Source organism: Lipotes vexillifer, unplaced genomic scaffold (assembly GCF_000442215.2).
Source record: "Lipotes vexillifer unplaced genomic scaffold, Lipotes_vexillifer_v1.1 scaffold418, whole genome shotgun sequence".
NCBI lineage: Eukaryota > Metazoa > Chordata > Mammalia > Artiodactyla > Lipotidae > Lipotes > Lipotes vexillifer.
In genome coordinates this window covers 2,412,161-2,439,172 of record NW_006798629.1, presented here as the reverse complement: position 1 = coordinate 2,439,172, position 27,012 = coordinate 2,412,161, and the positions used below count along the sequence as shown (strand labels likewise).

General features: G+C 41.8%; 2 protein-coding genes across 3 annotated transcripts in view; one reads left to right on the top strand and one right to left on the bottom strand.

The window, feature by feature from the left end:
• EFHB (EF-hand domain family member B) overlaps positions 1-16,036 on the bottom strand; it is a 48,134-nt gene extending 32,098 nt beyond the window's left edge. Inside the window, exons 1-3 of the mRNA XM_007470615.1 lie at positions 15,116-16,036; positions 1,276-1,338; positions 673-816 (exon numbers count right to left, since the gene is read on the bottom strand). Of these exons, the coding sequence (XP_007470677.1) occupies positions 673-816; positions 1,276-1,338; positions 15,116-16,036 (1,128 nt within the window). The remainder of the gene's footprint in view (positions 1-672; positions 817-1,275; positions 1,339-15,115) is intronic.
• A 6,274-nt stretch (positions 16,037-22,310) lies between these two features.
• The window catches only part of RAB5A (RAB5A, member RAS oncogene family), a 35,666-nt gene continuing 30,964 nt past the window's right edge, over positions 22,311-27,012 (top strand). The window contains exons 1-2 of one of the 2 annotated variants that reach the window (XM_007470613.1): positions 22,311-22,716; positions 25,751-26,006. In XM_007470613.1, the coding sequence (XP_007470675.1) occupies positions 25,844-26,006 (163 nt within the window). In that variant the 5' untranslated portion in view covers positions 22,311-22,716; positions 25,751-25,843. Of the gene's footprint in view, positions 22,717-25,750; positions 26,007-27,012 lie in introns of those variants that run through there. The other variant, XM_007470614.1, reaches the window with a different exon arrangement.

Here is a 27,012-nt window from a genome sequence, read left to right as displayed (position 1 = left end):
TAACAACCAAAAAAAAGGAAAAAAGTCTGAACACAAACTCAATAGCTGGGGGGAAGACAATATGATTGTGGGAAAACATTTCATGATCGTTGTCTTGGCTTACCTACAAATGAACCATCAGAATTGGGGTTATGCAGCTTAGACATGTCTAAACATGACTTTTCATTGGGGCTAAAGCATTTATGAGGGCAACTCCCTGGTTACTCGACTCAAAGGTTCCAGAAAAGTAGGAATGACAAGTGCAAGAGCCACGTGATTCCCACCAGCTCCCTCCAGGTATAAGATCCGGTCTTCTGACCCTTGACTGTCCATTCAATCTGTAGCAGGTAACACCGAGACCCTGCGTGCACACAATGCATGTACAAGCGCTCTTAGCATCTCCAGCAATATCACCCAGCCTTTGTCCTCACCATGCTTTAACAAACCTTGACAGCACTTCTCTTTACCGTGAGAAAATTAAGGGCAGCTTGGCTTTTATTTTCTGAGGGGAGAATATTAGTCTGTGGCTTAAACCATCGACTTTTCTACACTCACCCTCTTGGCTGCGGCTGCTTGGATTTTTTTCACTGCCCAAGATTAAGAGTGGGAAGGAGATATTTCACTAATACCTCATTTGTTCATTTTCAGCTTGGTAAGTGAATAATGTACAGGGAAAAATAGAAAAGAAGTTACTGGTGTTGAAATTTTAGATCTGATTCCATGTGTCAAAGAAGGTGCAATTTGGGGATCATTTGCTCTGCCGTAAAATACTCTTTCGGCTCCAGCAGGCGGATATCTGAAGTTGAAAAATTTTTTTGCCTCAGGTGGGGTCATTAGCTACCAACAGGGAGAGAAGAAAATAGGATTATTAAGCACAGTCGATTACATATTAGCAAGACTGATCTATACCAATCAATGAACACCCTTCATTACATGAGTTTAATCAGTACCTGGGGATCTACATCTCCAAAAAATGAAACATCCTGAAATTTTTTTAATAGAAATAAACAACATATTTTAAAAGTTATATTTAGAAAACAGCCAAGAAGTATCCAGGTTAGGAAGCATACCATAAATGACTATTTCCCATCGAAATAAATGGAATCTCCAGTAGTTTTTTGTAGAGCTAGAAATTGTAAGCCTGGAATTTTCACTTCCTCGGACAAACTCAATAGAAGGCCCCAAAATACAGTAAAAGTAATCCAAATTGACCACATTAAATTTATGCAGCTCTCAGAAGGAGTGTTGAGCATTGTTTATCTTATGTTCACACAAATGCATTTTGAAAACACTCACCCTTGGAAGTTTTTCAGTCAAGCAGTTTGCAGCTCTGTATCCAATCGGAAGAACTTTCCCTGCCTAAAGAGAAAAAGAGCAATAATTGGTCATTGTTAGGTCCAGGGGTAGTGTTTTGAAAAACGGAATGTATTTCAAATTTGGCCAATGTATCTAATGCTAAAAAGTTACTTTCAACTACTTAACACAATTAAGAAGAGTAGTAAGAACAATTAGCAAATCTAGGACAATCCTGATGTATAATATAAACATAAGATGCTACATATATTCAAGCATAGCTTTTTTTTTTTTACAGTGCAGCATCGTTAGTGATCCATCAATTATAGGACCTCTGCAACATGCTGAGGGATTCAACTTTCAAAAATAATCCTGTGATATTTCACAGGTTAATTATCGGCTGTCCTATTGTCATCAGTACAACGAGAATGTGGCTGAATTCAAGCTAAACTCAAAGTATTAAGTATTTCTGAGTGGGTGTGGGTGTGTTTGCATTGTGGGTGTATTTCCACCAACACCCTAACTTTTGATCTATGCGAACATGTCACCCCTGGCCAAGCTCCTTCAGTGAATGGCCCAAACCTCACTTGGCTTTGTTCACTTAATTCTAATTTGGGTCTTATCTGCCCTTCCCTTGCCCAAGCAAAGATTATAACAGTTCATTCCCAGCAATGCACCTCTTATCTATTTCCTGTTTATCATTTCAAGGCAGCTGACAGTTATTTCTGCAAAGCTTAAGTTTCTCTTTAAAAAACCGAGAGAAAGAAACTTCCCATACAGAATGTTCTAGGTCTCTGGAGGAGGATGGGAGGAAATCAGTGAAAAGCAGAGAGGCTGAGAGCTGGGTGAATGGATGAATGTGTAGGTGTTGGCAGGGGGATGGATTAATTAGACAAATGAGGGATGACTGGATGACAATAAAGACAGGTGGATATAGATGGGTAGGTGGAAGTTTTTTATTATGTTAAATGTTAACTGTGGAATTTCTCTTAGAGGGAGAACCATCAAGGATTAAGAGAGTAAGGACTTCCCTGGTGGCTCAGTGGTTAAGAATCCACCTGCCAATGCAGGGGACACGGGTTAGAGCCCTGGTCCAGGAAGATCCCACATGCCGCAGAGCAACAAAGCCTGTGCACCATAACTATTGAGCCCACATGGCACAACTACTGAGCCCATGTGCCACAACTACTGAAGCCTGTGCACCTAGAATCCATGCTCCACAGCAAGAGAAGCTACAGCAATGAGAAGCCTGTGCACTGCTACAAAGAGTAGCCCCCGCTCTCCGCAACCAGAGAAAGCCCGTGCGCAGCAACAAAGACCCAACACGGCCAAAAATTAATTAATTGATTGATTGATTAAAAAAGAGATTAAGAGAGTACCTTGATGACACCTCTGTGTATAAAAGAGGAAGCCCATAGACATGGTCAGACAGAGAAGTTAATTGCTTTGCTAAAAAATGGGAGAAAATATGAACTCTTGATGGGATAGACTAAAGAAGGATTAAGAGAGATGAGAGAAAGACTGAGAAAGAGGTGGGAGGAGGGAATGATCTAGCAACAAGGTCAGAGGCCGGGGGGCCCAAGATGCGAAACTGGCCAGTCACAAGCAGCCCAACCTTAATGCCAAATCTGGAGTAAATTCTACTTACACAACTACACAATGGGAGAAGAACCTTGGGTTAAAAAGGAAAGGGGCTGTGCTCTAACTTGAGCTGAAGCAGGGTGGGGAAAAGAGAGAAGGGATGCAAGTGATTTTTTAAAATTTCTTTTTGTTTGTTTTTTATTTTATTTATTTGTTTTTTTTTTTTGAGATACAAGTGATTTTTAATTCAGCTGGAAATTGTAAGAAATCTCAGAGATATCAGGGAACATAAAGTCTCTCTTGCTATACATGTTATAGAAGCTCCAGCCATTCTTTTAAATATTTAATGTAAAGATTAACTCATAAGGAATGGAGATGTGGTACATATATACAATGGAATATTACTCAGCCATTAAAAGGAATGAAATAATGCCATTTGCAGCGACATGGGTGGACCTAGAGATTGCCATACTGAGTGAAGTAAGTCAGACAGAGAAAGAGAAAGAGAAAGGAATCTAAAAAGAAATGATACAAATGAACTTATTTACAAAATGGAAACAGACTCGCAGACTTAAAGAACAAACTTATGGTTACCAGGGGGAAGGGTTGGGGGAAGGGATAGTTAGGGAGTTTGAGATTAACATGTACACACTGCTCTATTTAAAATGTATAACCAGCAAGGACCTACTGTATAGCACAGGGAACTCTTGTTCAATATTATGTAACAACCTAAATGGGAAAAGAATTTGAAAAAGAATAGATACATGCATATACATAACTGAATCAGTTTGCTCTACACCTGAAACGATATATCACAACAAAGTTAAAAAGAAAAAAGACTAATTCCTAAGGCTGGGGATACCCTGGGCAGCTACTCACCAGGTGCTACATGATGAGAGAGATGGAAGGAAGATGACTTTACTTGTCCGTCATCTGCTGACTTTCCAAGTGTTTGACATTGGATATTCCAGGTTTCTATCACTGTAAACATTCTGTTGGATAGAAATGCCTTTGGTATTCCTCATCGAGTTGCCTACTTGAAAAGCAATTTGATTCCAAATCAGTAGCTATAATCAGGTTTGGATGTTCTCAGGCCATTTGATTGGGGACACAAAGATGGAAGCCATTATGTCTGATTTCTATCTACAGTGTCATATTATGTGTAATAAGTCTCGCTCCAGCCATGGATCTCTTTTTATCTCTTTTTATTTCAGTTGTTTTCAAGGATGCCTGTTCATCAATTTGAGATGTGAAGGATAGCAGAACTTGCCACCCCCAAATATGCCTCTTTGGCATAAGGATTGTTTTGAAACAATTATTTTAAGAAACAGCAGAGGCTCTGAAAACAGAGTAGAAGTTACCCTTTTGTAAGGGACATGTACATTTTACAAAGGAAATCGCTTGTAAAGGTGTTTCCCTCTCTGTACTAGAAGAGAAGTTTGACTCTAAATGTCCAGGAATTCTTGGAGAAGGCACTGATGTAATCTGCATAATAAACCTTACCCTTGTTTACCATGCTTTCCCTGGTAACCTCCCATAGCTGGCCTTCTTTTTGCCCCAACATCTTTTTTTTTTTTCATAGTTAGATGAGTTTTCTTCTTTTGTTGAAGTATAGTTGATTGACAATGTTGTGTTAATTTCTGCTGTACAGCAAAGTGACTCAGTTATTTTTTTGATATTCTTTTCCATTATGGTTAATATAGTTCTCTGTCAACATCCTTTTTTTTTTTAAGATTTTTTTTTTTTGATGTGGGCCATTTTTAAAGTCTTTATTGAATTTGTTACAATACTGCTTCTGTTTTATGTTTTTGGTTTTTTGGCCTCGACGCATGTGGGATCTTAGCTCCTTGATCTGGGATCGAACCTGCACCTCTTGCATTGGAAGATGAAGTCTTAACCACTGGACCGCCAGGGAAGTCCACCAACAACCTTTTTTGTCTGTAGCTAGAGATGGTATTTAAGGTGGTAACTTGGGCCATCTTGGGACTTCCTCAGTTTTCCTGGGTATCTTCCATGTATACATGAGGTATACATGTTAATAAATGTGTTTGCTTTTCTCTTAATCTGCCTTTTGTCACAGGAAGTCTCAGCCAAGAACTCAGAAAAGTAGAGGGAAAATTATTTTCCCTCCCCTATTATTTCTCCATCAAGCTCCACAACATGAATATACTCTTTTCTTCATAGCCTACACTTTGAATCTGGCTATCCCAAACATACTTCCCAAGTTTGGTGAAAATCTGTTGTGTAATTTTTCATGTGGTCCAGTAAGAGACAAATGGGGGCTGCCCTGGTGGTGCAGTGATTGAGAGTCCGCCTGCCGATGCAGGGGACACGGGTTCGTGCCCCGGTCAGGGAGGATCCCACATGCCACGTGAGCCATGGCCGCTGAGCCTGTGCGTCCGGAACCTGTGCTCCGCAACGGGAGAGGCCACAACCGTGAGGGGCCCGCGTATCGCAAAAAAAAAAAAAAAAAAATAGAGACAAACGGAATGAACTTTTGTTTTATTTATATAGATATAAACACACTAAATACGCAACAACAGGCAAATGGTTAAATAAGATATGGTACCTTCAAAAGATATGCTATCATGGAATCATTTAAAATGATGTATATACATCATTTTAATGGTATAGGAAAGTGTTCATGAATTTAAAACAAAGACGTAAATTTGCATCGTACAAATTCAAAGAATCACGTCTCTATCTGTAATATGCACAGAACACCATAGACAAAAATTTGTTAGTTGTGATCGCCATTTCTGAGTGGTGAGACTCCATGTGCTTTTATTTTCTTCTTTGTACTGTTTTCTCAATATTTTACTGCCTACTGTTTTATTACACAAAAGAAAGCAATGAAGGCTTTCAAAAAATCTATAAACAATATCAAATAGAAGGGAAATAGCTGCAAGAGCACTAGAAATAAGAATGAGAATCAAGTATATGCAGAGCCAGGACGGAACTTAAGAGCAGCTTTAACGGTCACCTTGAGTTCTACTTCCTGAGCTCTAAAGGGGGGACCTCTGCTGATCCTAGGGACCCCTAACCCGAGAAAGGGAACAATGATCTTTTCTGAGTCTTTTTCCTTTTGCCTCAAGGGCATTTGTTTTAATGTCTCAGAAATGTCTTTGATTTCATCCTTCAATCCTCTACTGAATGTTTATTTAGACTCTCTAAATAACTTATATTTAAGTTCTAAAATGTCATTTCTTCTTCTCTGGCTGTTCTTTTCTTTTTATTATTTTTATTTATTATTAATTTTTATTGGAGTATAGCTGCTTTACAATGTTGTGTTAGTTTCTGGCTGTTCTTTTAAAAGTTCCAATCTTGTCTTACGAATGCAACATCTTTTATCTCTCAAATAACTTTCCTGTGTGCTTACATTTCCCCTGTTCTCTCTGGGTTTTCTGTTAGCTTGTTTCGGCCCCTCTCTTCAAGCTGGCATCTGATCATCACAAAGTTTAAGACTCCACAGAGATGATTATGGAGCTCCGTGTGTTACAGGGCTTGTTGACTCTCAGGCTTTCCTATAAGATGATCAGTTAATGAGGCAGCCTTTATTTTGGTAGAGTCCTCCTATAAATTTTTTTTTTCCTCTAGGCTATTCAGAATTTCCAGAGGCTAATAATAATGGTAATAATAACTGACGATAATAAAGCACGTCACATAGGCTGGATACCATTCTAAGGGCTTCCTATGTATTATTTCATTTAATACTCATAATGGTTTCCACAAGGTAGGTACTATTATCATCTCCCTCGTAAGCAAACTGAGGCACAGAGAGGTTGAGTAACAGGGTTACACTGCTCATATATTGGCAGATATCTGAGCCCAAGCAGGCTGGCTTCTGAGTCTCTACTCTTATCCATTATGCCCTCCTGTCTCTCTAGTCACTGACTACTGGTGAGAGGGTGGGCTTTACCCCCAGCTGCTGGCCCTTGAAGGGCCCACTGGGAGAGGAAGCTAGGGAAACTGCACTACAGAAACTACACTTTTACTTACTAACGTCCCATTTTCAGCCTGGAGCTGCCCTCCTGCCTTATCTTTGGCTTGGAGTCTTTTGACTCCAAAAGCCACTTTGGGAAAATAAATCCACAGTTTTGGTAGAACGGAGTGGCAGCTGGTGGAGAGAGGTGGGAATCATGGGAGCATAGAATGGAGGAGGGGAACTGGAAACCCAGCTACACTGAATTTGGACCTTCAACCAATCCTTCAGTTTTCAGATCCAAGTTTTACTACATCTTCTTCCATGGGCTGAGCTTCTCAGGGACTACTCCAGGCAAATGGGATCATTTCTGGTGGAAATTACCACCTGATTTCCCTCACATTTCATTTCCCCCTGCAAAATCAGTGGCCATGTCTCCATCTTCTTATTTTCTAAAATTTATTGAAATTTTTAAACTGTTGTGTCCTCTTTTATTTTCTTTTTCCTCATGGTTTATTATCTTAAGAAAAAAACAACAACAATTACAGGCCACAAAAGTCAGGAAATTAGCATGGATATAATTCTAGTATCTAATATAAGGACCACATTCAAATATCACCAGTTGCCCCAGTACAGTCCTTTCTAGAAAAAGGAGTAAATCCAAGGTCACAGCATGAGTGATTGGTTCCTCTGAAAACCAGACACCCCCATTAGCCATACAAGAGATTTATGAAGGGAAACACCTGTGAAAGATGAAGGGGGAGGCAGAGGGTAGGCAGGGAGAGCTTTCAGACCATGTCACCTGTGAAGGGAGAGCAGGAAGGAAGTATTAAGAAGAGCTTCAGGCCACAGCACAGTTCTGAGAACACTTTGGCCAGGCCAGTGTGTGGTCTCTGAGACTACATTTCCCATTAAAGGAATCTGTGTTGGCCAAACAAGTTCAGTTCTAGAGTCCCTGCCTTGCTCTGTCCTGGGGAGTGTGGTGAAGGAATGCTGTAGGGGATCCATGGGGCAGCAGGTGGAGGCTGTCAACCGGCTACACTCTTCCCGCCACCCCCGACCCCGGCCCAGACCCCCACCCAGCAGGTCCTCTTGAGGGGAGTCAGAACCCAAGTGCCTTGGTAACCAGCACACATGCATAGCATTTACTTGTCATGTCTGTTCTGTCTTCTTTGGTCAGGAACAGTTCCTAATGTTCTCTTGTCTTTTATGACCTTGACAATTTTTGAGTATAGATCAGTTATTTTGTTAAATGATCCTCAGTTTGGGTTTGACTAGTGTTCTCTTATGATGAAAGTTATACATTTTTGTCAGGGCTATCAGAGAAACAATGCTGTGTTTTTCTATCAGGAAGCACACACTGTCAATTTGTCCTATTAGTGTTAACTCTGATCACTAAAGGAAGGTAAAGCCAGCTAGGTTTCTCCACTGTAAAGTTTGTAATCAATAATTATTCTATGTAATGGATAAACAACAAGGTCCTACTGTAAAGCACAGGGAACTATATTCAATATCCTGTGATAAATGTAATGGAAAAGAATATAAAAAAGATTTATATGTGTAACTGAATCACATTGCTGTATGGCAGAAATTAACACAACATTGTAAATCAACTATGCATCAATTTAAAAAATTATTCTGTGTAAATATCCAGTTCCTCACTAAACTTTTACCTACTGTTTTAATATCCATTGATGACTCTGACCTAAATCATTACTACTGTGGGTTGCCAAATGGTGACTTTCTAATTCCATCATTCCATCTGTACTATACTGCAAGGAAATTTTTTTTTCTTGCTATTTTTTCAATCACTCATGTATTTATATCAGTATGGGCTCATGGATTTCTGTTTTATTCAATGGTAATTTCTTAATTGAAGTACAATTCATTTACAATATTGTGTTAGTTTCCGGTTTACAGCAAAGTGATTTGGTTATTTTTTTTTCAATTTTTTTCCATAGTTTATTACAAGATATTGAATATAGTTCCCTGTGCTATACAGTAGGTCCTTGTTCTTCATCTATTTTGTATATGGCAGTGTGTATCTCTTAATCCCAAACTCCTAATTTATCTCTCCCTCCCTTCCCCTTTTATTCAATGTTAATTCTATTCAGTGTTCAAAGTATAACAGTTTGGGCCACTGGGAGCTCCTTCAAGCTTGTTTCTGCACCCCTTTGACATATCTGCATTATTCTTTGAGCACTTTCTTACTTTTTAGTTCTCAAAGGTGTTCCAAGTTCATATCATACCACACCAGCCCTAGAGTCAGCCATTCCCCCAAAGAGTCCTGATTCCTTTTAGAATGATATTTAGAAATCAAGATCCCGGTTCTGGTGTGCTCATTGCTACTAAGTAAACATTGTTTCTAGATCCTCTTAGAGGATGGAGCTAGGAAATGTGTGGTGTATACACACCCCACACATTTGCATCTATATCAATTCTATGATACTCTGTTTAGTTAAATGTATCTAGCTTAGATGTTGACATGGACATAGACATAGATATATAGATAGATATAGATATAGATATAGACATAGACATAGACATAGACATAGATATACCATGAGTTTCCACCAATACCTCCAATCACAATCCATAGAAGGATAGAAGGATTCCTTCTATCTTTCTCCTTTTCGTATTAGTAAGTTTTTTCTCTACCAGTAAGAAACCTGGCTCCTACTGACCTCGGTCTTTACTTATCTGCTCAGGCCCTCTGTCTGTAATCAAACTCCCAACTGCACTGACCACCTCCTCACTCAGGCACCTCCTTCCTCAGTTCCCAGCCACAGCAGTGCCACCTCCCTTGGCCAGCTCATAAGTTGGTCCCCAATATTACAGGTTTCAGTGACCAAGTATGATTCGAGTCAACTCAGGAAGGTTGATATGAGACCATTTTCAGCTGCTAAAGACCCACTGACCCATAATCATCCACTCTCCAAACTCAGTGTGGGCTGGCATAATGGTCCCATCTCTCCCTTGGTCAAGATCACTGTGTTTTGCTCATAGATATCCCTAACTCGGAAAATCTCAGCAAAAATTTAGGAATGATGGCATCAATCTTTCTGCCCAGAAGGCCCTGCACCCGTTAGGCAAATCAAACCACCCACTTCGCAGAATTCTGCAGAGATTGGCTCTTTGCAAATTCAGACAAAATGAATCTTTGTGACTTCTTTTTTTTTTTTTTTTTTTTTATCTAGAAAAGTTATTAGGATGATGGATTTTTTTGTTTTTTTTTTTTTTTTTTTTTTTTTTGAGTATCAGGGCTTGCATGACTATCAGGTTCTCACAAGATTTTACAAATAGGTGACCCCTTTGCCTCTACCCATCCCCCAAATAGCTATCAGGGTCTCTTTGTGTAGAAGAGGAAAAAAATAAGGCATCCCTTTGCATGACATTTACCACATTGTAAAATCATTGGTCTATTGGTCTCAAGTCTCTAGACTGTAAGGTTTTTGGAAAGCCAGCACTGTATCATTTTTCATCTTTGCAGCCCTAGCGCCTAACATACTGTCTAGCCATTGTAAACAATATTATCTTTTTAAAACCTTTCTTTGAAACTTTCCTTCCTTCCTCCTCTTTGTACTTCAGGCCTCAATACCATTTATCAATGCACTTTGTAAGGTTCAGTTGTTTAGTCTTAATAACCCCAAAGTTTCTGCCATAGTCAGTGCATTAATGTCAATCAAGGGACAGTGTCAGGATGTCTTGGAGAAATGACCATTAGAGAGATTTTGATCTCTACCAGAGTGCTGTCCAAGAGCCCTTCCAAGGGTCTACACAGAGAGGACCTCGTTTTACCAGACTCTTTAGTTCTTGAAGAGCACTCCAAAAATCTCCTCTTGGGCCATTTCTTGGCTTTTCCTGAATACAGGTCCTTGCTGCTATACCAATGACTGTTTTACCAGCAGGACTAGAAGGCCTAATGGGGTCTCATAAATCCATCAGAGCAGACCTTCACTTACAGCCAACTCTGGGCAGCAACTTCAAACCACAGGATGAGTGTCCTTACAGTGAGATGCATCTGTTCCCCTCCCCCCAACACTGGACCGGCCTCTCGTGGAGATGACAGTTTCCTGAGCGCACCCTGGTGAAAAGCTAGTGTCCTCGCAGGTTGATTTTAGCAGGTTCTTCGCAGAGGTATTTCCATCTGAACTCTGCTCACTGTCATACTTGAAAATGGGTTTTGACCTCTCCCAAAATGGGTTTTGACCTCTTCCCTTTTTGAAATTGGATGAACTCAGGGGCACCAAATACTTCACCATCCCATCCCTTGATCAGGATGCTGGGGATCTCCTATTCTTTTCCTTTCAGTTGTACGCGTTCCACTAAGCCTACGAGAAGTAGATAATGCACACAATATCTAAAGTGTTACAAGCATAAAGAAAATGAAAATATGGAAGTCTTCTCAATGCTTTTCATGTGCTAACATTCCCCTAATACCAAACTCCAAGAAAGATAACCCAAAAAAGAAAACTGTGTCCAATATTACATGGGATCGTAGATGCAAAAATCCCACTAAAAAACTGGCAAATCAAATCCTAGAATATATTATAATAATAATATATCACAACCAAGTAGGGTTTAGCCTAAAAATATGAAGATGGTTTGTTATTAGAAAATTAACCATATTAATTCAGAAAAGATATATTTCAACAAACGTGGGGAAAGCTCTTCATAGTTCAAGCTCTATTCCTGACTTTTAAACATACTTAGCAAACTGGAAATGGATATGGCAAAAATAATACTTAATGGTGAACCGTTAGAATCATTCCCATTAAAGTCTGAAAAGCGACCTTTCAATATTGTATTATTGATCGTAGGCAATGCAGTGAGATAGGAAATTGAAATGAGAGTTATATATATTAAAGAAGGAAAGACAAAAGTGTCAATATGATTGTCCACCTAGCAAATCCAAAAGAAATAATAAGCAATTAAGACCAATCAGAGTTCAGCAAGATGACCAGATATAAGAATTAAAAAAACCAAAACAATGAAAACAAACATATGAAACAATTTTCAATCTCATTATAAATCAAAGAAATGTGAATTAAAACAATGCCTTACAAATCATTATTAATTTTTAAAACTTAATGGTACAATCTTTTAGGAAGGGATTTGGCAACAAGAACTAGAGAAAGATTTATCGTTTGGCTTCTGTTGAAACTCTATCCTAAGGAAATATTCTAAGACATATACATAAAGAAGTTCATAGACTATTTTTACAGAAAAATCTGGAAAAAAATCTATTGTCCAAAAAGAGAGGGAATGAGTTATCTAAAGAATCATATATGGTATACACTACCAAGCGTAAGATAGATAGCTAGTGGGAGGCAGCCGCATAGCACAGGGAGATCAGCTCGGTGCTTTGTGACCACCTAGAGGTGTGGGATAGGGAGGGTGGGAGGGAGGGAGATGCAGGAGGGAGGAGATATGGGAACATATGTATATGTATAACTGATTCACTTTGTTATAAAGCAGAAACTAACACACCATTGTAAAGCAATTATACTCCAATAAAGATTTTTTTAAAAAAAGAAGCATATATGGGCTTAAAGAAATATTGCTTTTATCACTAAAACATCTTTTAAGTTCTCTGTAATAACACTGAAAAATTTATTAAATAATAGTAAGTGAAAAGTCAAGACAATTTTTATGCTTGTTGTAACAACTACATAAAAATGATTAGGAGAAAAGTGTCATGGGAAGTATAGTACAGTCTAGAACTCAGACTCTTAAATTGGAAGTGGCGACTTCAAATCCTGGGGCTACCACTTCTTAGCTGTAAGACTTTGGCCAAATTATTTAATTTTCCTCAGTTTCCTCACTGGTAAAGAGTTAATACCTGCAAAGCTCCATGGGTAGCGATGTTGATACAGTAAAGCCACTGATAACAATTAATGTGAGGGCAGCAAAGTGCCAGTAGGCATAGTGTTAGGGTGATAAGATTATTGTGTTTTCATTCCTGTTTTCTAAATTTTCCATGTTATTATCTTTGTTTTATAGTGAAAGTAGATATTTTAATATTTAAAAAATTATTTTAAAAGGAACCTTGTTTCTGATCTAGGCTAATCTCTCCTCTGGCCTGTGATCCCGTTTCCACTCCCTCCTGCTTATCTGGGGTCTGGTTCCACGCACTGTCTCGTTTGTGTTATCTCAAACTCCCCTACTGATTCACTAAATAAATAAAATTATTCCTAAATGGAATCTTTACTCTGTTCTCTTCACTGTCACACTTCTTAAAGGAAAAAAATGTTACAATAGTTTTCTCCAGTTCTAATTTCACTCTTCAGTATATTGGAATCTGCATTCTCACTATGTTGCTAATTCCCTTAATGCCCAAAGCTGATTCATCTTTATTCTATTTACCCTATCGGAGACGTTTTAACACCGCTGGTCACTTTCTACTTGAAGCTCTCTTCCCTGTCCTCTCACATTTTTTTTTTTTTTCCTCTCCCATTTAGAAAGGAGGACGTAAGAGGTAGCAGGAAGTAGAGGTTTTAGAACTGCCTGTATTGCAAACCGGAAGCTGGTTTCTGCTTGTGCGTGAGGTCAGGTCTGAAGCCATAGACCCATAGACTGCAGAGCCGATCCAGAAAGGAGAAGCAGGCATGGTCAAGTGAGAAGAGAGTGGCTGGGGAAATCCAATAACGGAACCAGAAAGCAAAGTTGGTCAAAGACAAAAGAACACCCTGACTCCCAAGGGGAACAAAAGTCTGCAGATGCCAAAAAAAAAGTTCTGCAGAATCCCTGTAACCACTTCAGCAGAATTGTGTTCTCTTTATTCCCAGAATACTTTAAGGATGCTCCCTTTATGTTGCTCAATACCGCCCTCTCAGACTCACCTCTTTCTTCTCTGACTGTTTTTTCTCCCACTTAATCATCCAGCCTTCCTTCCATTTATCAAACATATATTTACTGAATGACCAGTATAAGCTGGACATCATGATATGCCATGAAGCTACATGATAAATAAGAGAAAATCCTTGTCCTCAAGAACTCACCTAGTTGACATTTCTTTCTCTAATCATCTCATGTGTTTCCCAAGGTAATATCTTGCCTAGACCTTCTTTGTCCCATTTCCACCCATGGCACCAACTGTCTGCCTGGCTTTTTCATCTGATACCCTGTAAATAACTGAAATTCAGGATGGCCAACACCAGATATTCATGTGTCACCAAACCAGAAGATGTCTCATTATCAAACTAGAAACTCCTAAGTCGCCCATCAACTTCCTTCTCATTCACCACATAAATTCACAACTGGATGGCAATTCTTAACAGTACCATCTCCTAAAAGGTTCTGAGAACTGCTCTCTCCTCTCCAATTCTTTCCAACTCTACGTTAATTTCAGGCCATCACAACCTTGAAATAGTCTTCTAACTTTTTCCTGTCATCCAATATCTTCCCCTTCCAGTCCACCATTATTATTGATATCAGAATTATCTTTCCAAAAGGCAAGTTTTATTCATTTCTTCCCTCATGAAGATCCACCATTGCTTCTGTACCCATATGTTTTACCCCTACATTCTGGACCTTTAGATTTCTTCTTCATCTCTTACCACCATGCTGGCTAAACAGAATTGCTTATACCTCCCAACACAAGAAGCTTTGTCATACTCTATGCCATTCTTTGCCCAAGATGCTCCACCGTTTCCATCTGACAAATACTGACAACTTTCTAAATTAGCTGAAATATTACTTGCTTGTAAAGCCTTTCCTATCTCCTCCAAAAAAATTGTCCAAACTCTCCATTGTGTTTCATATTTAGAGTGTACTTCTATTAAGGAAGAATTTGTTTTCTATGCATTTAGACATCTATGTAACATTTGTTTAGTTATTGTCTCCAACATTGGAGTGAGAGCCTAAACCCATGGGATTAGAATCATGTGCTTTTCATTTGATAGTGCCCTGGACCCAGCATAAGGACCACCACAAGTCTTTGCTAAAAGAATAAATAACTCGCAGAATAATGAGTAGAAAAGGCAAACGTTTTTTGAAAAAATACATGAATATTAGGATATAACATGTATTGCAGTTGGAGGGTTGAGAAAATGCAGATTGAGGAATGAAATGTAGGTCAAAGGAGAAAGGAGAGAGAAATCAAGAGGAACCATTCGTGTGCACAGAAAACAAAGCTGACATTAGAAAAGAAGGCAGAGAGTCAGAGGAGATTGGACAGAACAACAGCTGGAAAGAGTCCCTTGGAACAAGGAATATCAGAATCTCAACCAAATCTCTGCAATTTGACTCTGCAAATCCAAACAAGTCTCACTAGTTTATCATCTTGATAGAGACATGGCTATACATAGTACCTACGGAAAGTACTAGGAAAAAACTTACACTTGGCCAGCAAGGCAACCGATCAAAAAATTTCCCAGAGTATATGGGTCTGATGAGATCTGGAGGTTCTACTCCTGGTTCAATGTTCTCAGCCTCCCTTTGCTCTTCAGGTTGTTGAGCCAACTGGCACTCAGAAGGTTCTATCACCAAGCCCATTTGGGGTTCTGTAGGCTTAGTTTCATCTGGATCCTCTGGTTGGGGGAACCCCATGTCCACCTCCACAGGAGGCTGCATCTCCATGCTGGGCTTCATCACCACACAGGTGGACTCTTTTTCCAGTCCCTGTCTAGGTTTCATACCCAAAGTAGGTTGCTTCCGCACTGAAGCCCCTAACTCTTCAGGGTCACCAGCCACAGGACATCTCCTGCTGCCTAGAGCCTGTGGACTTTCACACACCAGGCCCAGTGGAGACTGTGTTACCCTTCTAGGACAACACCCTGCCAGAAAACGCTCATTTTCTAAACCTGCTCTTCCTGGCAACATTCTCAGAGGACATTTTGTTTCCTGTGAGGCTGAAACCCTGTTGACTCCTAAATTACTCCCATCCATGAAAGTCCTAGAAATATTCTGTCTTTTTAATTTTATATCAAGCCCATTGCTCGGTGGACATTTTGTTTCTGGTGAAGCCATCCTCTCCTCATATTTATTACTGCATGGAGAATCTTCTTTTCCTAATCCCACTCTGAGCCCCAATTCCGTGGGAGATGTTGTTCCCATGAAGACCCTTCTCTCTCCTAAGTCATCTTTTCCTTCCTGGGTGAGTGCCACGTCCATGCTCAGGGGAGATTTCCTCTCAGATACCCTCATTCCTCCAAGGGCACTCATCTCTAAGGGGTAAGCTGCGCCTAGCTCAAGGGAAGATCCCAATCCCTTGGAGTGCCCCAACCCTTTAGGGGACCCCAATCTCACGAAAGAGCACATCTCCACTCGGACTCCCTGCCCACTGCTTCCTGCCCGCCACTTCACACCTAGCAGAGTTCACTGAGGAAAAGAAGATGGAGGTCTGTTTACCCGGTTACCTGGGAAACGGGGGCGGGGCTTGGAGCGCAGCTCTTTCCAGGGCAGGACCCCGCCCATCTCTCTCCCTCTTTTTCCTCTCCCCCACTCTCTCCTCTTTCTTTCTCCCTCATTCCCCCTATTTTCCCTTATTCCTTCTCTCTTTTTTCCCCCTTCTTTAGTAGATTTGGAGGGCAGGAAAACTTGAAGGATGTGGTCTTGGGCTCCAGATCAAATGACCCCAAACTTCTCTTTGGTTTCCCAAGCAACGCAGTCCCGTTAGGATGGGTTCAGCCAGGGGCCTACTCCTGGCCACGGGCCTATTAATTTTACTGGCGATCAGAGAATAAATAACCCTCTTTCTGGTGGTGACCACCAACTTTAGATCCTTCCTTGTGAAAGTACATGCACACTGCATGTAGTTCTTTCAGCGCTTAAGACATCCTTTAAAAATTCTGTAAAGTTACTATATTTGGCAGCTGTGGTAAGGAACATCTTAAAGTCTTTGAAAACACACTTCAATAAATAGGCTTTAAATAGCATTTCAAGTAAATATATTAAAATTTGAAATGCGTTACACAATAATGCATATTTAATTTTTAAAATAATGTGGTGAACTCAAAATTAAGTATGGGATTTTTTTTTAAACTCAAGTTTTAATGAATGTGTATTTGGTGAATATTTGTCATGTTCTACAGATACAGGGGATACAGAGCACCTCGCTTAGAATTTGAATGAAATTTATGAGATTCCACTTTTTTAAGAAAGCTTCATGAAAAACTTGCAAAATCCAAACTTTTTTTTTTTTTTTTTTTTTTTGCGGTAAACGGCCTCTCACTGTTGTGGTCTCTCCCATTGTGGAGCACAGGCTCAGCGGCCATGGCTCACGGGCCCAGCCACTCCACGGCATGTGGGATCTTCCCGGAACCGGGGCACGGACCCGTGTCCCCTGCATCGGCAGGCGGACTCTCAACCACTGCGCCACCAGGGAAGCCCCCAAATTTTTTTAAAAAGTGGTTAAGGGATACTATTTTACATTTGTAAAAACAGTGTACTGTAATTTTCTAGTTAGCTAGTATACATATTCTTCTCCCCCTAAGCAATTTAAATGACTTGTGTGTAAATCAAGGTATGTCTGTATAAGTGTTCATTCGATTCTTTTGTTTACAACTATCTACAGTACTGAGTCCTCATTTTGTGTCAGTTCTGGGAATACAATGGACTAAGCCAATCCCTACCTCATAGAATTTATATTCTAGTAGGGATAGATAACCATCAAGTAAAGCAATAAATAAGATCATTTCACATGATAAGTGATGAGTATCATGAAGAAAACAGAACACTTTGATATGGAGGGAAGCTACTTTAGAATTGATGGGCTTAGAAATCCCTTATATGTGACATTGAGCTGAGGCTTTCATGATGCCCTGCAAAGACACTAGCTTTTAAACCTGTATAGCTCAAGTTTCCATAGCCTTTTTCTCACTGCCTTGCCACCATGCCTACAATTCCTTATGCCAGAATTACCTTTCGGTTTGTCTCCAGACAGTCCCATTTAAAAGTAAATGTTACCATTCATTACCATCTATGCAAAGAGTCATTCTTCAACTACACAATGGAAAGATTTCCTGGAGGGGAAGGTAGAAGACATGGAGTGTTGTGGATGATTGAGAGATGCAAGGTGCTGGGAATTCCTGAGTCGGTGTTTAGAGATTTGAGGGCAAAGGCAGCACTAAGGGCAATGTTCAGCTCTGCTTGACTTTATTTAGGCTCCATCCATTTTGTAGCTTCCTTAAGAAATTTTACCACCTAGTAGTTAAACAGGAGAGAAGGGGGCAGGGCACAACCTTTAAAAGAATAACATAGCCCGAGGACACGACATAAACAGATTAGAACCAAATAGGTCCAAGATGGTGGACAAGTCGACTTCCACTAGACCTAGAGCCACAGTATATGATCATTGTAACACATCAGCAAGCTGATGACACACCCACAGGCGCCATGACAGTTCCAAGACTGGGCATAAAGGGCAAAAAGTGGGCGGTGGCCCCATTCCTAGAAATCCCCACCCCTCCCCCAAAATAGCTGGAATACTCCTCCCACTCATTAGCCTATTAAATTACCCACCCCAATAAAAACTGACAACCCCCCCCCACCCTGGTGCTCTTCTCACCTTCTGAGATGACCCACACTCTGTCTATGGAGTGTGTTTCTCTCTAAATAAATATTTCTCTCTAAATAAATCTTACCTGTCACTTTGTCTCTCACTGAAATCTTTCTGCAATGAGACATCAAGAACCTGAGCTTCATTAAGTCCTGAGACTAGGTGTGATCTCCATTAAAAGACCATGGGTTCAAGTCCCAGTCTGGGTTTTGGCTGGGTTTGGGTCCCGGCCTGTGGGTTCAGGTCCCACTCCAAGTTACACGGTTTCAGTAGGCTCTCCCATTTGCTACTAGAATGTATCCAATTATCAGTCCTCCTCAGTTATCCAGGGTTAGGGGAAAAAAAACACAGGCCTATTGTGAGTGGCAGTACAAGGGCAAATCTTTACTGTGGCATTTCCATCTCTCCAAAATTACTACTGGATCTTAGAGGTACCAGCCACTGGAGCAGAACTCCCCAGGCAAACATTATGACTAAACTATAAAATACTGTGGAATGTATTCACATTGGGGGAATTTTGGGAGAATTGGGGGGTTTTTGGTCTTGCCCCGCAGCTTGCAGGATCTTAGTTCCCCGACCATTGAACCCAGGCCCCAGCAATGAAAGCACTGCTAACCTCTGGAAAGCCAGGAATTGCCTCACGAAAGAGGTGAATTAAAAGACGAAATTGGGGGCTTCCCTGGTGGCGCAGCGGTTGAGAGCCCGCCCGCCGATGCAGGAGATGCAGGTTCGTTCTCCTCTCCAGGAAGATCCCACGTGCCGCGGAGCGGCTGGGCCCGTGAGCCATGGCCGCTGAGCCTGCGCGTCCGGAGCCTGTGCCCCGCAACAGGAGAGGCCACAACAGTGAGAGGCCCGCGTAACGCAAAAAAAAAAAAAGAAAAAACTGGTAGAAAGTGGGACTCCCCTGCTGGTCCAGTGGGTAAGACTCTGCTCTGCGCTCCCAACGCAGAGAGCCCGGGTTCGACCTCTGGTCGGGGAACTAGATCCTACATGCATGCCACAACTAAGAAGTCTGCATGCCTCAACAAAGATCCTGTGTGCCTCACCTAAGACGCGGCACAGCCAAAATAAATAAATAAATAAATAAATAAATAAAATTTTAAAATTGGTAGAAAGAAATGAATGAGGAAGCAATACCCTAGAACAATGATGGGGAGTTCTTAGCAATGTATAAATTTCAGCATCCAGGTGTTATTTGTGAGGAGTTAAGTCAAATGTTCACCATTCTAAATGTAATTAAGCTCGGGAATTCCCTGGTGGTTCAGTAGTTAGTGACTCAGTGCTTTCACTGCCTGTGACGAAAGAAACGGAAGAACAGCTTCAGGGCTAACAGCACATTTTGGCTCCTGTAAGAAACTTGCTTGCTTGCTTGGGGCGGGAAGAACCGGGTTCCTGATTGGCTGATTCAAAATTAAACAGCTCCCTCCCGCCTTGGGGACTTTCCGGCCTGTGAAGGGTATAACAGCCTCGCCCGGCTGTTAGTCGGGGTCTCACTCACTTCTCTCCGAGTGGGACCCTGTCTGGACAGTTTGTGTAAGCTTCTATACTTGTACTTGTATAAATCCTTTGCTAATCTTTCTGCTTGGTGTTGGTGATTCTCGGGTGTCCTTGGTTGGGACACGGGTCGCATTTACCAGGGAACTTGACTCCAGGCGTATGGGTCCCGGACCGTAACAGCCGAAGGCGGGGTTTGATCCCTGGTCAGGGAACTAAGATTGCACAAGCTGCATGGCGTGGCCAAAAAAAAAAAAAAAAATGCAATTAAGCTCACAAATTTTGGGGAGTCCCTATGATATCAATCAAAGTTCCTCTGAGAGGAATTTAAATCATGAATAAATTATGGTCCTGGTCCTTAAGAACTTTAAAATCCTAATGGGAATGAAAGCCTGAGGAGGAAAGTCTAGGCAGGTACTCTCTAACTGTAAAATAAGGCAGATACATATTAGAACTATTACAGAGAGTAAAGTATCATGAAACTACAGGAAAAATCACTAAATCCAGTAGAAGTAGCCTCAGATGCCATCCAGAGGAGTTGGCATCCTGGCCAAGGTGAGACCTGCAGTGATGAGAGGTAGTGGTATTCCAAGGTGCAGAGAACAAAGTGATCAAAGATGCCAAGATGGAAACACACAGGCGACACTCTGGAAACACAGAGTAGACTGGTATGATTAGGTAACAAGGCTAGAGTTTGGGGAGAGGGAGGCTTTAGAAACAGAATGAAAGAAACACGGGTTGGGACCAGAGTTGAAGAACTTTGTACTCTATTTAGCAATTGCATATTTTTGAGTAGGAGAGTGACTGGCCAAAGTGTAAAGAATGGGTTGAAAAGGCAGGAGTGTGCATTAATTTCAGCTTGTACAAATACTTCCATGGCCCAGGCTTTGGGATTAGAGTTTAGATTTGGGATTAGAGAATCTTGGGTGACAGAATAGGACAACGAAGAGCTGAAGATGATTCTGCTTTTTCAAGTCTAGGTGGCTGGGAGGCTGTTAATACCAGTCACCAAGCAGAAGCACGTTTGGGATGGAATAGGTTTGATTTGGGGCATACTGTTGACATGCCAAAACTGATGTGACATATCCTATTTCCTGATTCTTCCTGGGATTGTCCAAGAGGTATCACCATGACTAACATACCATATTGGAACCACCCCTTGGGATAAAGTGCCACAGACACCGTTTGCACATGACACATAATGTTCTTGGGCTTAGTAAATGGGAGGCTGATCTGAAAGGCTGGCTGTTCAAGGGTTCAAATCACCTTCATTGCAAAATGTTGACTGAGCAACGACAGGATACCTTAGGCCAAGTACACATCTAGACGATCAATACTGATGGCCACACAGCAGGGCTATAAATAGTAAACAGCAAACTAAAAAAGCAACCCTCATCCTGAGGAAAAATCGATTTAAAATTCTCCCAAATTCCGAAAGGAATTTTGTTTCGTTTTGTTTCAGATGCCCAGTCAGGGACTGTTGTGTGAGATGGAGCCAAAACAGCTTGCCTTAAGTAGGTCTGCAATGGAGGATAATGAATGTCTTGGGTTCTTTTACTGGAACTGTGCTTAAGAACTCAGATTCTGGAGCCAGCCTGCAGGTTAGAACACAATTTCATCACCTACTCCGCGGTGATTTTGGACAAGTTACACAATCTCTGTGCCTCAAATTCTTTACCTGTAAAACAGGCACGGCACATTCGTGAATTCCACAGCCACGACTGAAGACTCCTGGCTGCCAGCCGCTGTGCTAGACAGCGGCGAGGACCACTTTGGGTAGGTAATATTCCAATGTAGAGGGAGGCGGACGATAGAGCTAGTTTCAGAGTGAGAGCCTCATCGTGGGAAGAAAATGGGATAATCCCTGTACAGCGTTTAGTGCAGTAACCCGCGACGGGAAATTCTTTGTAAAAGCTACCTATTATTTTATAACTTGCCCCTTCGCACCCAAAACAGGTAGGCTCTCAAGAAAAGCAAGTTATTATTGAAAATGTCCCCGCCTAAAGACAACTTTCGGGGGTCGGGGGAGGATCGCATCCTCCTCCCTGGAGTCAATGCCCCTTACCTATCCACCCATCCCCAGGAACGTGCTGGAAGGCTCTCTTGTGCTAGAAAAGCCCCCACAAAAAAGCCCCTTAGCCGAGCTGGCATTGTTGGGGTGTTGCAGAGGTAGGGGAAGGGGAACTGGGAGCTAATATTCACAGAGGAAACTTCGCCGCCCCACATCAGCTGGGAGCAACAAACCCAAGTTTTCCAGGGCTACCCCTAGAGCAGGCCGGCAAAGGAGTGCCCCCGCCCCGTCCCCGCCCTCGGCCACGGGGAGCCACAGACTACCGCCCAGATAACAATGGCGCCGGCGGGGGCGGGGCCGCGCGCGCCCCTGGTAAGCGGGGCAGGGGAAGCGACCCGCGGCCGTAGCCGACCCCGCGGCTTGCTGGGGTCACGTGACGCGGCCGCCCCGCCCCGCGGCCCAGCCCGGACTCTTAAGGCTCCGAGAGGGGGCGGGGGAGCGGACGGAACGGGCGGACGGGGAACGACCGGAAGTGACGAAGGGGCGTAGGCCGCGACGTGCGGCGACGTGGCGGCGAGGCCGGCGCGGCGGAAGTGGCTACAGCGCTGGGACTGAAGTGTTTGTGTTTTGGTTAGCGAAGGAGCCGGCGGCCGGCCTGAGGGGAGGAGGGAGGAGGAGGCAGATTTAGTGGGAACTCGAGCGCCGGCGGCGGCGGAGGAGGAGAAAGCAAAGAGGAAGGCGGAGCGGCGAGAGGCGGAGACGGAGACCGACGGGGGTGGCATCGCGGCACGAGCCCCGCACCGTCCAGTCTGAGGGGAGCGGCGAGACGAGGAGACGCGCCGCCACCGCCGCCTCAGCCTCAGCCTCCTCTCGGGCTCCGCCTGGGACCTGCAGCCGGAAGCTTCGGCGCCGCGGCCCCGCGCGCTGCGGACTCAGGTAACCGAGCCGGCCCTCCGCCTGCGCGGAGCGGGTCGGGACCCCGGGTGGTCCGCGGGCCCTGCTGGCGCGGAGTCCTCCGCCCTTCCTTCTCGCGCGTCGCGGCCCGCGACCGGAGATGGGCCGAACCCGGCGTCTCGACCCGCCGGCCCTGGTGACTCATCCTTCGAGGGGCTCCGGAGGCCAGGATTTGGGGACCGGCCGAGGGAGCGACGGGTGTCACCCTGTTCCCTTCTCAAGATGGCGCCGCGAGAGAGGGCCGGAGGCCGCGGTTCCGCCTGCTCCGTCCTGGCAGCCCGGGGTTTGGGGGGGGTGGGGTGGTCTCCGGCCAGAAGCAGGCCGGATTCCGGGGAGGAGGATGGGAGAGACGGCCCAGAGGCCTGGCGGAGCCTGGGTGTCAGTTGCTCAGGTGCTCTCGGAGGAGGAACTGGGGCTTCTAGCAGGTGTGAATTTGGGGAGCTCCGCCTACCCCCCGACTCCCTGAGCTGGGTAATGGAGGGAGGAGGCGGCTCGGGAAGCCGGGCTGTCTAGGGACTCCTGTCTCATCGTTGGAAGGTGGTGAACCGCAGCCTTAAACAAGTCGGCACAACTAGGTCGCTGAACACACTCAGTGAGTAGAGCCCTTTAAACGTGCTCTGTTGTTCGCCTCCCTGGAAGCTGGTTAGGGAGACTCAGACTTTTTCAAGCTCTGAACGTCATAATTCACATATTTGGTTTTTGTCTTTTGCTGAAGTGGTGTCTAAGTGTCCAGTCAATTGCCTTTCACATAACTAGTAGGGAAAAAACCCACATGGACACCACTGCGGTAATTCAGGATAGCTCAGAAACTTTATTCTTAGTGTAAAATGGGGATAATAAAAAGAGCTCATAGGGTTGCTGTGAGCCTAATTCATAGGATGGTGCTTGGCACAAAATAAGTACCCAGAAATGTAAGCTGCTGTTAGTTTTCATCAAAGAGCACCCAGGAGGACTTTAACTCTAGAATGCCAGGTGTTTTCAAAAGATTTAAAATGCACTTTATGCAAAATCTTGTGCTTTTGTGAAACAAAAGTTTAAGTAGTGAATGCAACTATTACAAAATGTAACTTTTAACCTTAATGTTATGCTAACTGTATATTTATAATTAGATTTAGTTATGTTTTGTTTGAGATCCTTGGAGGGAACTATAATGCAAGGCTTTAAACCTTAAAAGACAAAGCTAAATCATAATCTTTTTTAATGGGCATCTAATGTTTTCCATGAAATTTTGGGAGGACTGTGGAAATTCGGAGCATGTTGTCCTTGATGAGTAATTCAGTTTGCTGTTTTGTAGGTAATCAGACAGCTGGGAAGTGTTTTAGTTGCTATCGTATGTACTGTCTGAAGGTGTGTTGGTGCATTTTCAGTCTACCTGACTTTCTTTTGATACTTGATCATTATTTCATCAAAGGGGCACTTTAATTGCCAATTTTCAATCCCTGCTGTGTGTTGACCACCACTGTATTAGAAACTTTTTACATATATAGTTTCTTGTTTACTTCCCACAGCAGTTATGAAAGTTAGGTATACTGGAAATAGAGGCTTTGAAATGAAAGCACTTGCTCCAGCAGAAATTGGTATAGCTAGCCAGGATTAGATCCCAAAATCTGATATGTTTTTGGGGTGGTAGGAGGGTAGATGTGGGGTTGGAGCATTTTTTTATTACAGAAAATTTTTTAAATGTACAGAAGTAGGAAGAATAGTATAATGAACCCATCACCTAACTTCAGTTATCTTATGGCCAATCTTGTTTTATTTATGCCCCCATTGTTTGGAAGCAACTCAGACCTATTATTTCATTTGTCAGTATTTCAATACGTATTACTAAAAGGTAAGGACTCTTCAAAGCTGCTGTTTAGGTAAGGCAGAGGTGATTTTATTGCCATGAATGTAAGGTCTCATGCATATGTTTATTAATGAGTTCATGGTCAAGAGGGATTTTTGTATAAACTCATTTCATGGGTAAGGCAAATTTCTTATTAGGTACCTAAATGAAATAGAACAGTGATTTGAGAAGGCGAATCATCAGATTTAATGTTATTAGCACATGATCGGGTTTTGATTAAAGATGGAAGAAAACTATTATGATTGATTTGTGAATAGATTGGAAAAGAGTTCTTTGAAAGTTCCCTAATTCTTTGAGATTGAAAATTAGCGTTCTTAGATAATAGTAGAAGACATAGAAGTTGCCCTTCAGGCTAGTTTTTTCTAAATGTGTTAAATAGAAAGTAAGGACACATTTGTTAGCTCCAGAACTACAGAAAAGTATAACTAAATAAGACACTAATTCACTCACCACATAGAGAACCACAGTTAACAGTTCCACGTCTGATGTACTTGGGCACATCAAAAAACAGTTTTAAGTCTTTTAGGCACCAGACACACCACCTACTTAATATATTTGTTGCTCCAAAACTACCGTTAAATAAACAAAAAACATGTACTGTTTAACAGAAGCCTTCAAATAATAATGGCCAACATTTATTGAGCTGTTACTGTGTTCTAAGATCTATTCTAAGAGCTTTCCACTTATTAACTTAATTTTACTCAAAACTGTTTTAACCTAAGTACTTGAGTCACCTTTCAGGTTGCCCGGGTTTGAAACTCAGCTCTGTTGAAGCTCTGTCACAGTAACTGTGTGACCTCAAGTTACTTAACCTCTCTGTGCCTGTTTTCCTTATTTTTAAGGATTGTAATAGTCAACTTTATAGGATTGTTGAGTGGCTGTGTTAAGTACTTAAAACCACCTGGCACAAAATTGAGTGTTTGATAAAGGTTAGCTTTAAAATGTTTTAAAAGCCTTGAAAGTTACAGCATGATTTTAGGCTCAAATCTCATGCCTTTACAGTACTGACAATGGTAGTGAATTAAACTAAATGACACTCAGTGTCTATTAGAGGTTATAATTGTCATGCAATAATGTGTTACAGGCAGAATTTACCAAAGTGATTAATAGTAGATTTGCTTTGTTTTGCTGATTTGTATACTTAATTACTTCATATTTGTTTTTTTACAGGTTTCTCTACCTCCAGAAAGAAAAAAATTGACACCTTGCATCCTGGAAGTTCATTTAAGAGACTGAAATTAGGGACTTCTTTCAAATTTGGACATGGCTAATCGAGGAGCAACAAGACCCAATGGGCCAAATACTGGAAATAAAATATGCCAGTTCAAATTAGTACTTCTGGGAGAGTCTGCTGTTGGCAAATCTAGCCTGGTGCTTCGTTTTGTGAAGGGCCAATTTCATGAATTTCAAGAGAGTACCATTGGGGGTAAGATTTTCTTTTATCACTTTTTCATTTAATTGAATCATACGTTGACAAATAAGATTTTGCTGTTTTGATTGTATCATGATGGGTACTAAGTAGGTCACAGAGTGAAGAGCTGAGCAGCAGGCTCAAGCTTTATAACTTGGTTTTTGTTAAGGTAATGTTGTTTAATATTTCGATTTACTGGTTATCCCCAAGATGGTTATATGGAAGCTAAAAGACAGATGCAAACATGAGTGGAATCAGTGTCCCCAAGTATAAGATTTGATTGATATCTTTCTTGATAATGATTAGAAGCTTCTTCAAGTTAATACATGTTTGTGCTGAATTATATTGGTTTTAGAATGAATAGTGAAAATAGTAAAAGTAAATAGTAAAAGAGTTAACATTAAAATTCTAATTCTAAATAACTGAGGGAAGAGAAAAAGTGAGTGATTAATGAAGAGGGACTTGAAAGGGAAATGGGACCTGGAGAGAAAGATGGAAGGAGAGGAGAAAGAGGTAGAGTAAGCACTGCTTACAGTGTTTTTGGTAAGACTGAGGCAAGGGGACGGTAAGATGCAGGACAAAGAGGAGACAACTAACAGAGCATTGCTGTGAATAGAAGACAAGAAATTAGATAATTGAACCTCATCAGAGAAATCCACAACTGTATATAGCAGCGGGGCAAAACAGCCTTTCTTGGGCGTCAGTTTCATCTGCCAAATGAAGCTTTTGAATTAGGTACTGTGTGGACAGCTTTAAGATTCACAGTATTTTGCAAGAGGTGTGTAACTAAGCAGTACCATATTTTTTCCAGGTATTTTATACATTTTAAAGTCATACTTTTGAAATATGGGTAAGGCAGATACCCATTGGCATGTAGCAACTTCTTGGAGTCCGTCTTTCAGGAGCATAACTTTATGCTATGCATTGAGTATATGTTCTCAAGTAAGTACACTTGAGAATTTTATTTGTAGTTTCAGATCCTCCCAATAAGATAAATTACAGAACTCTAGTATCTCCTGGC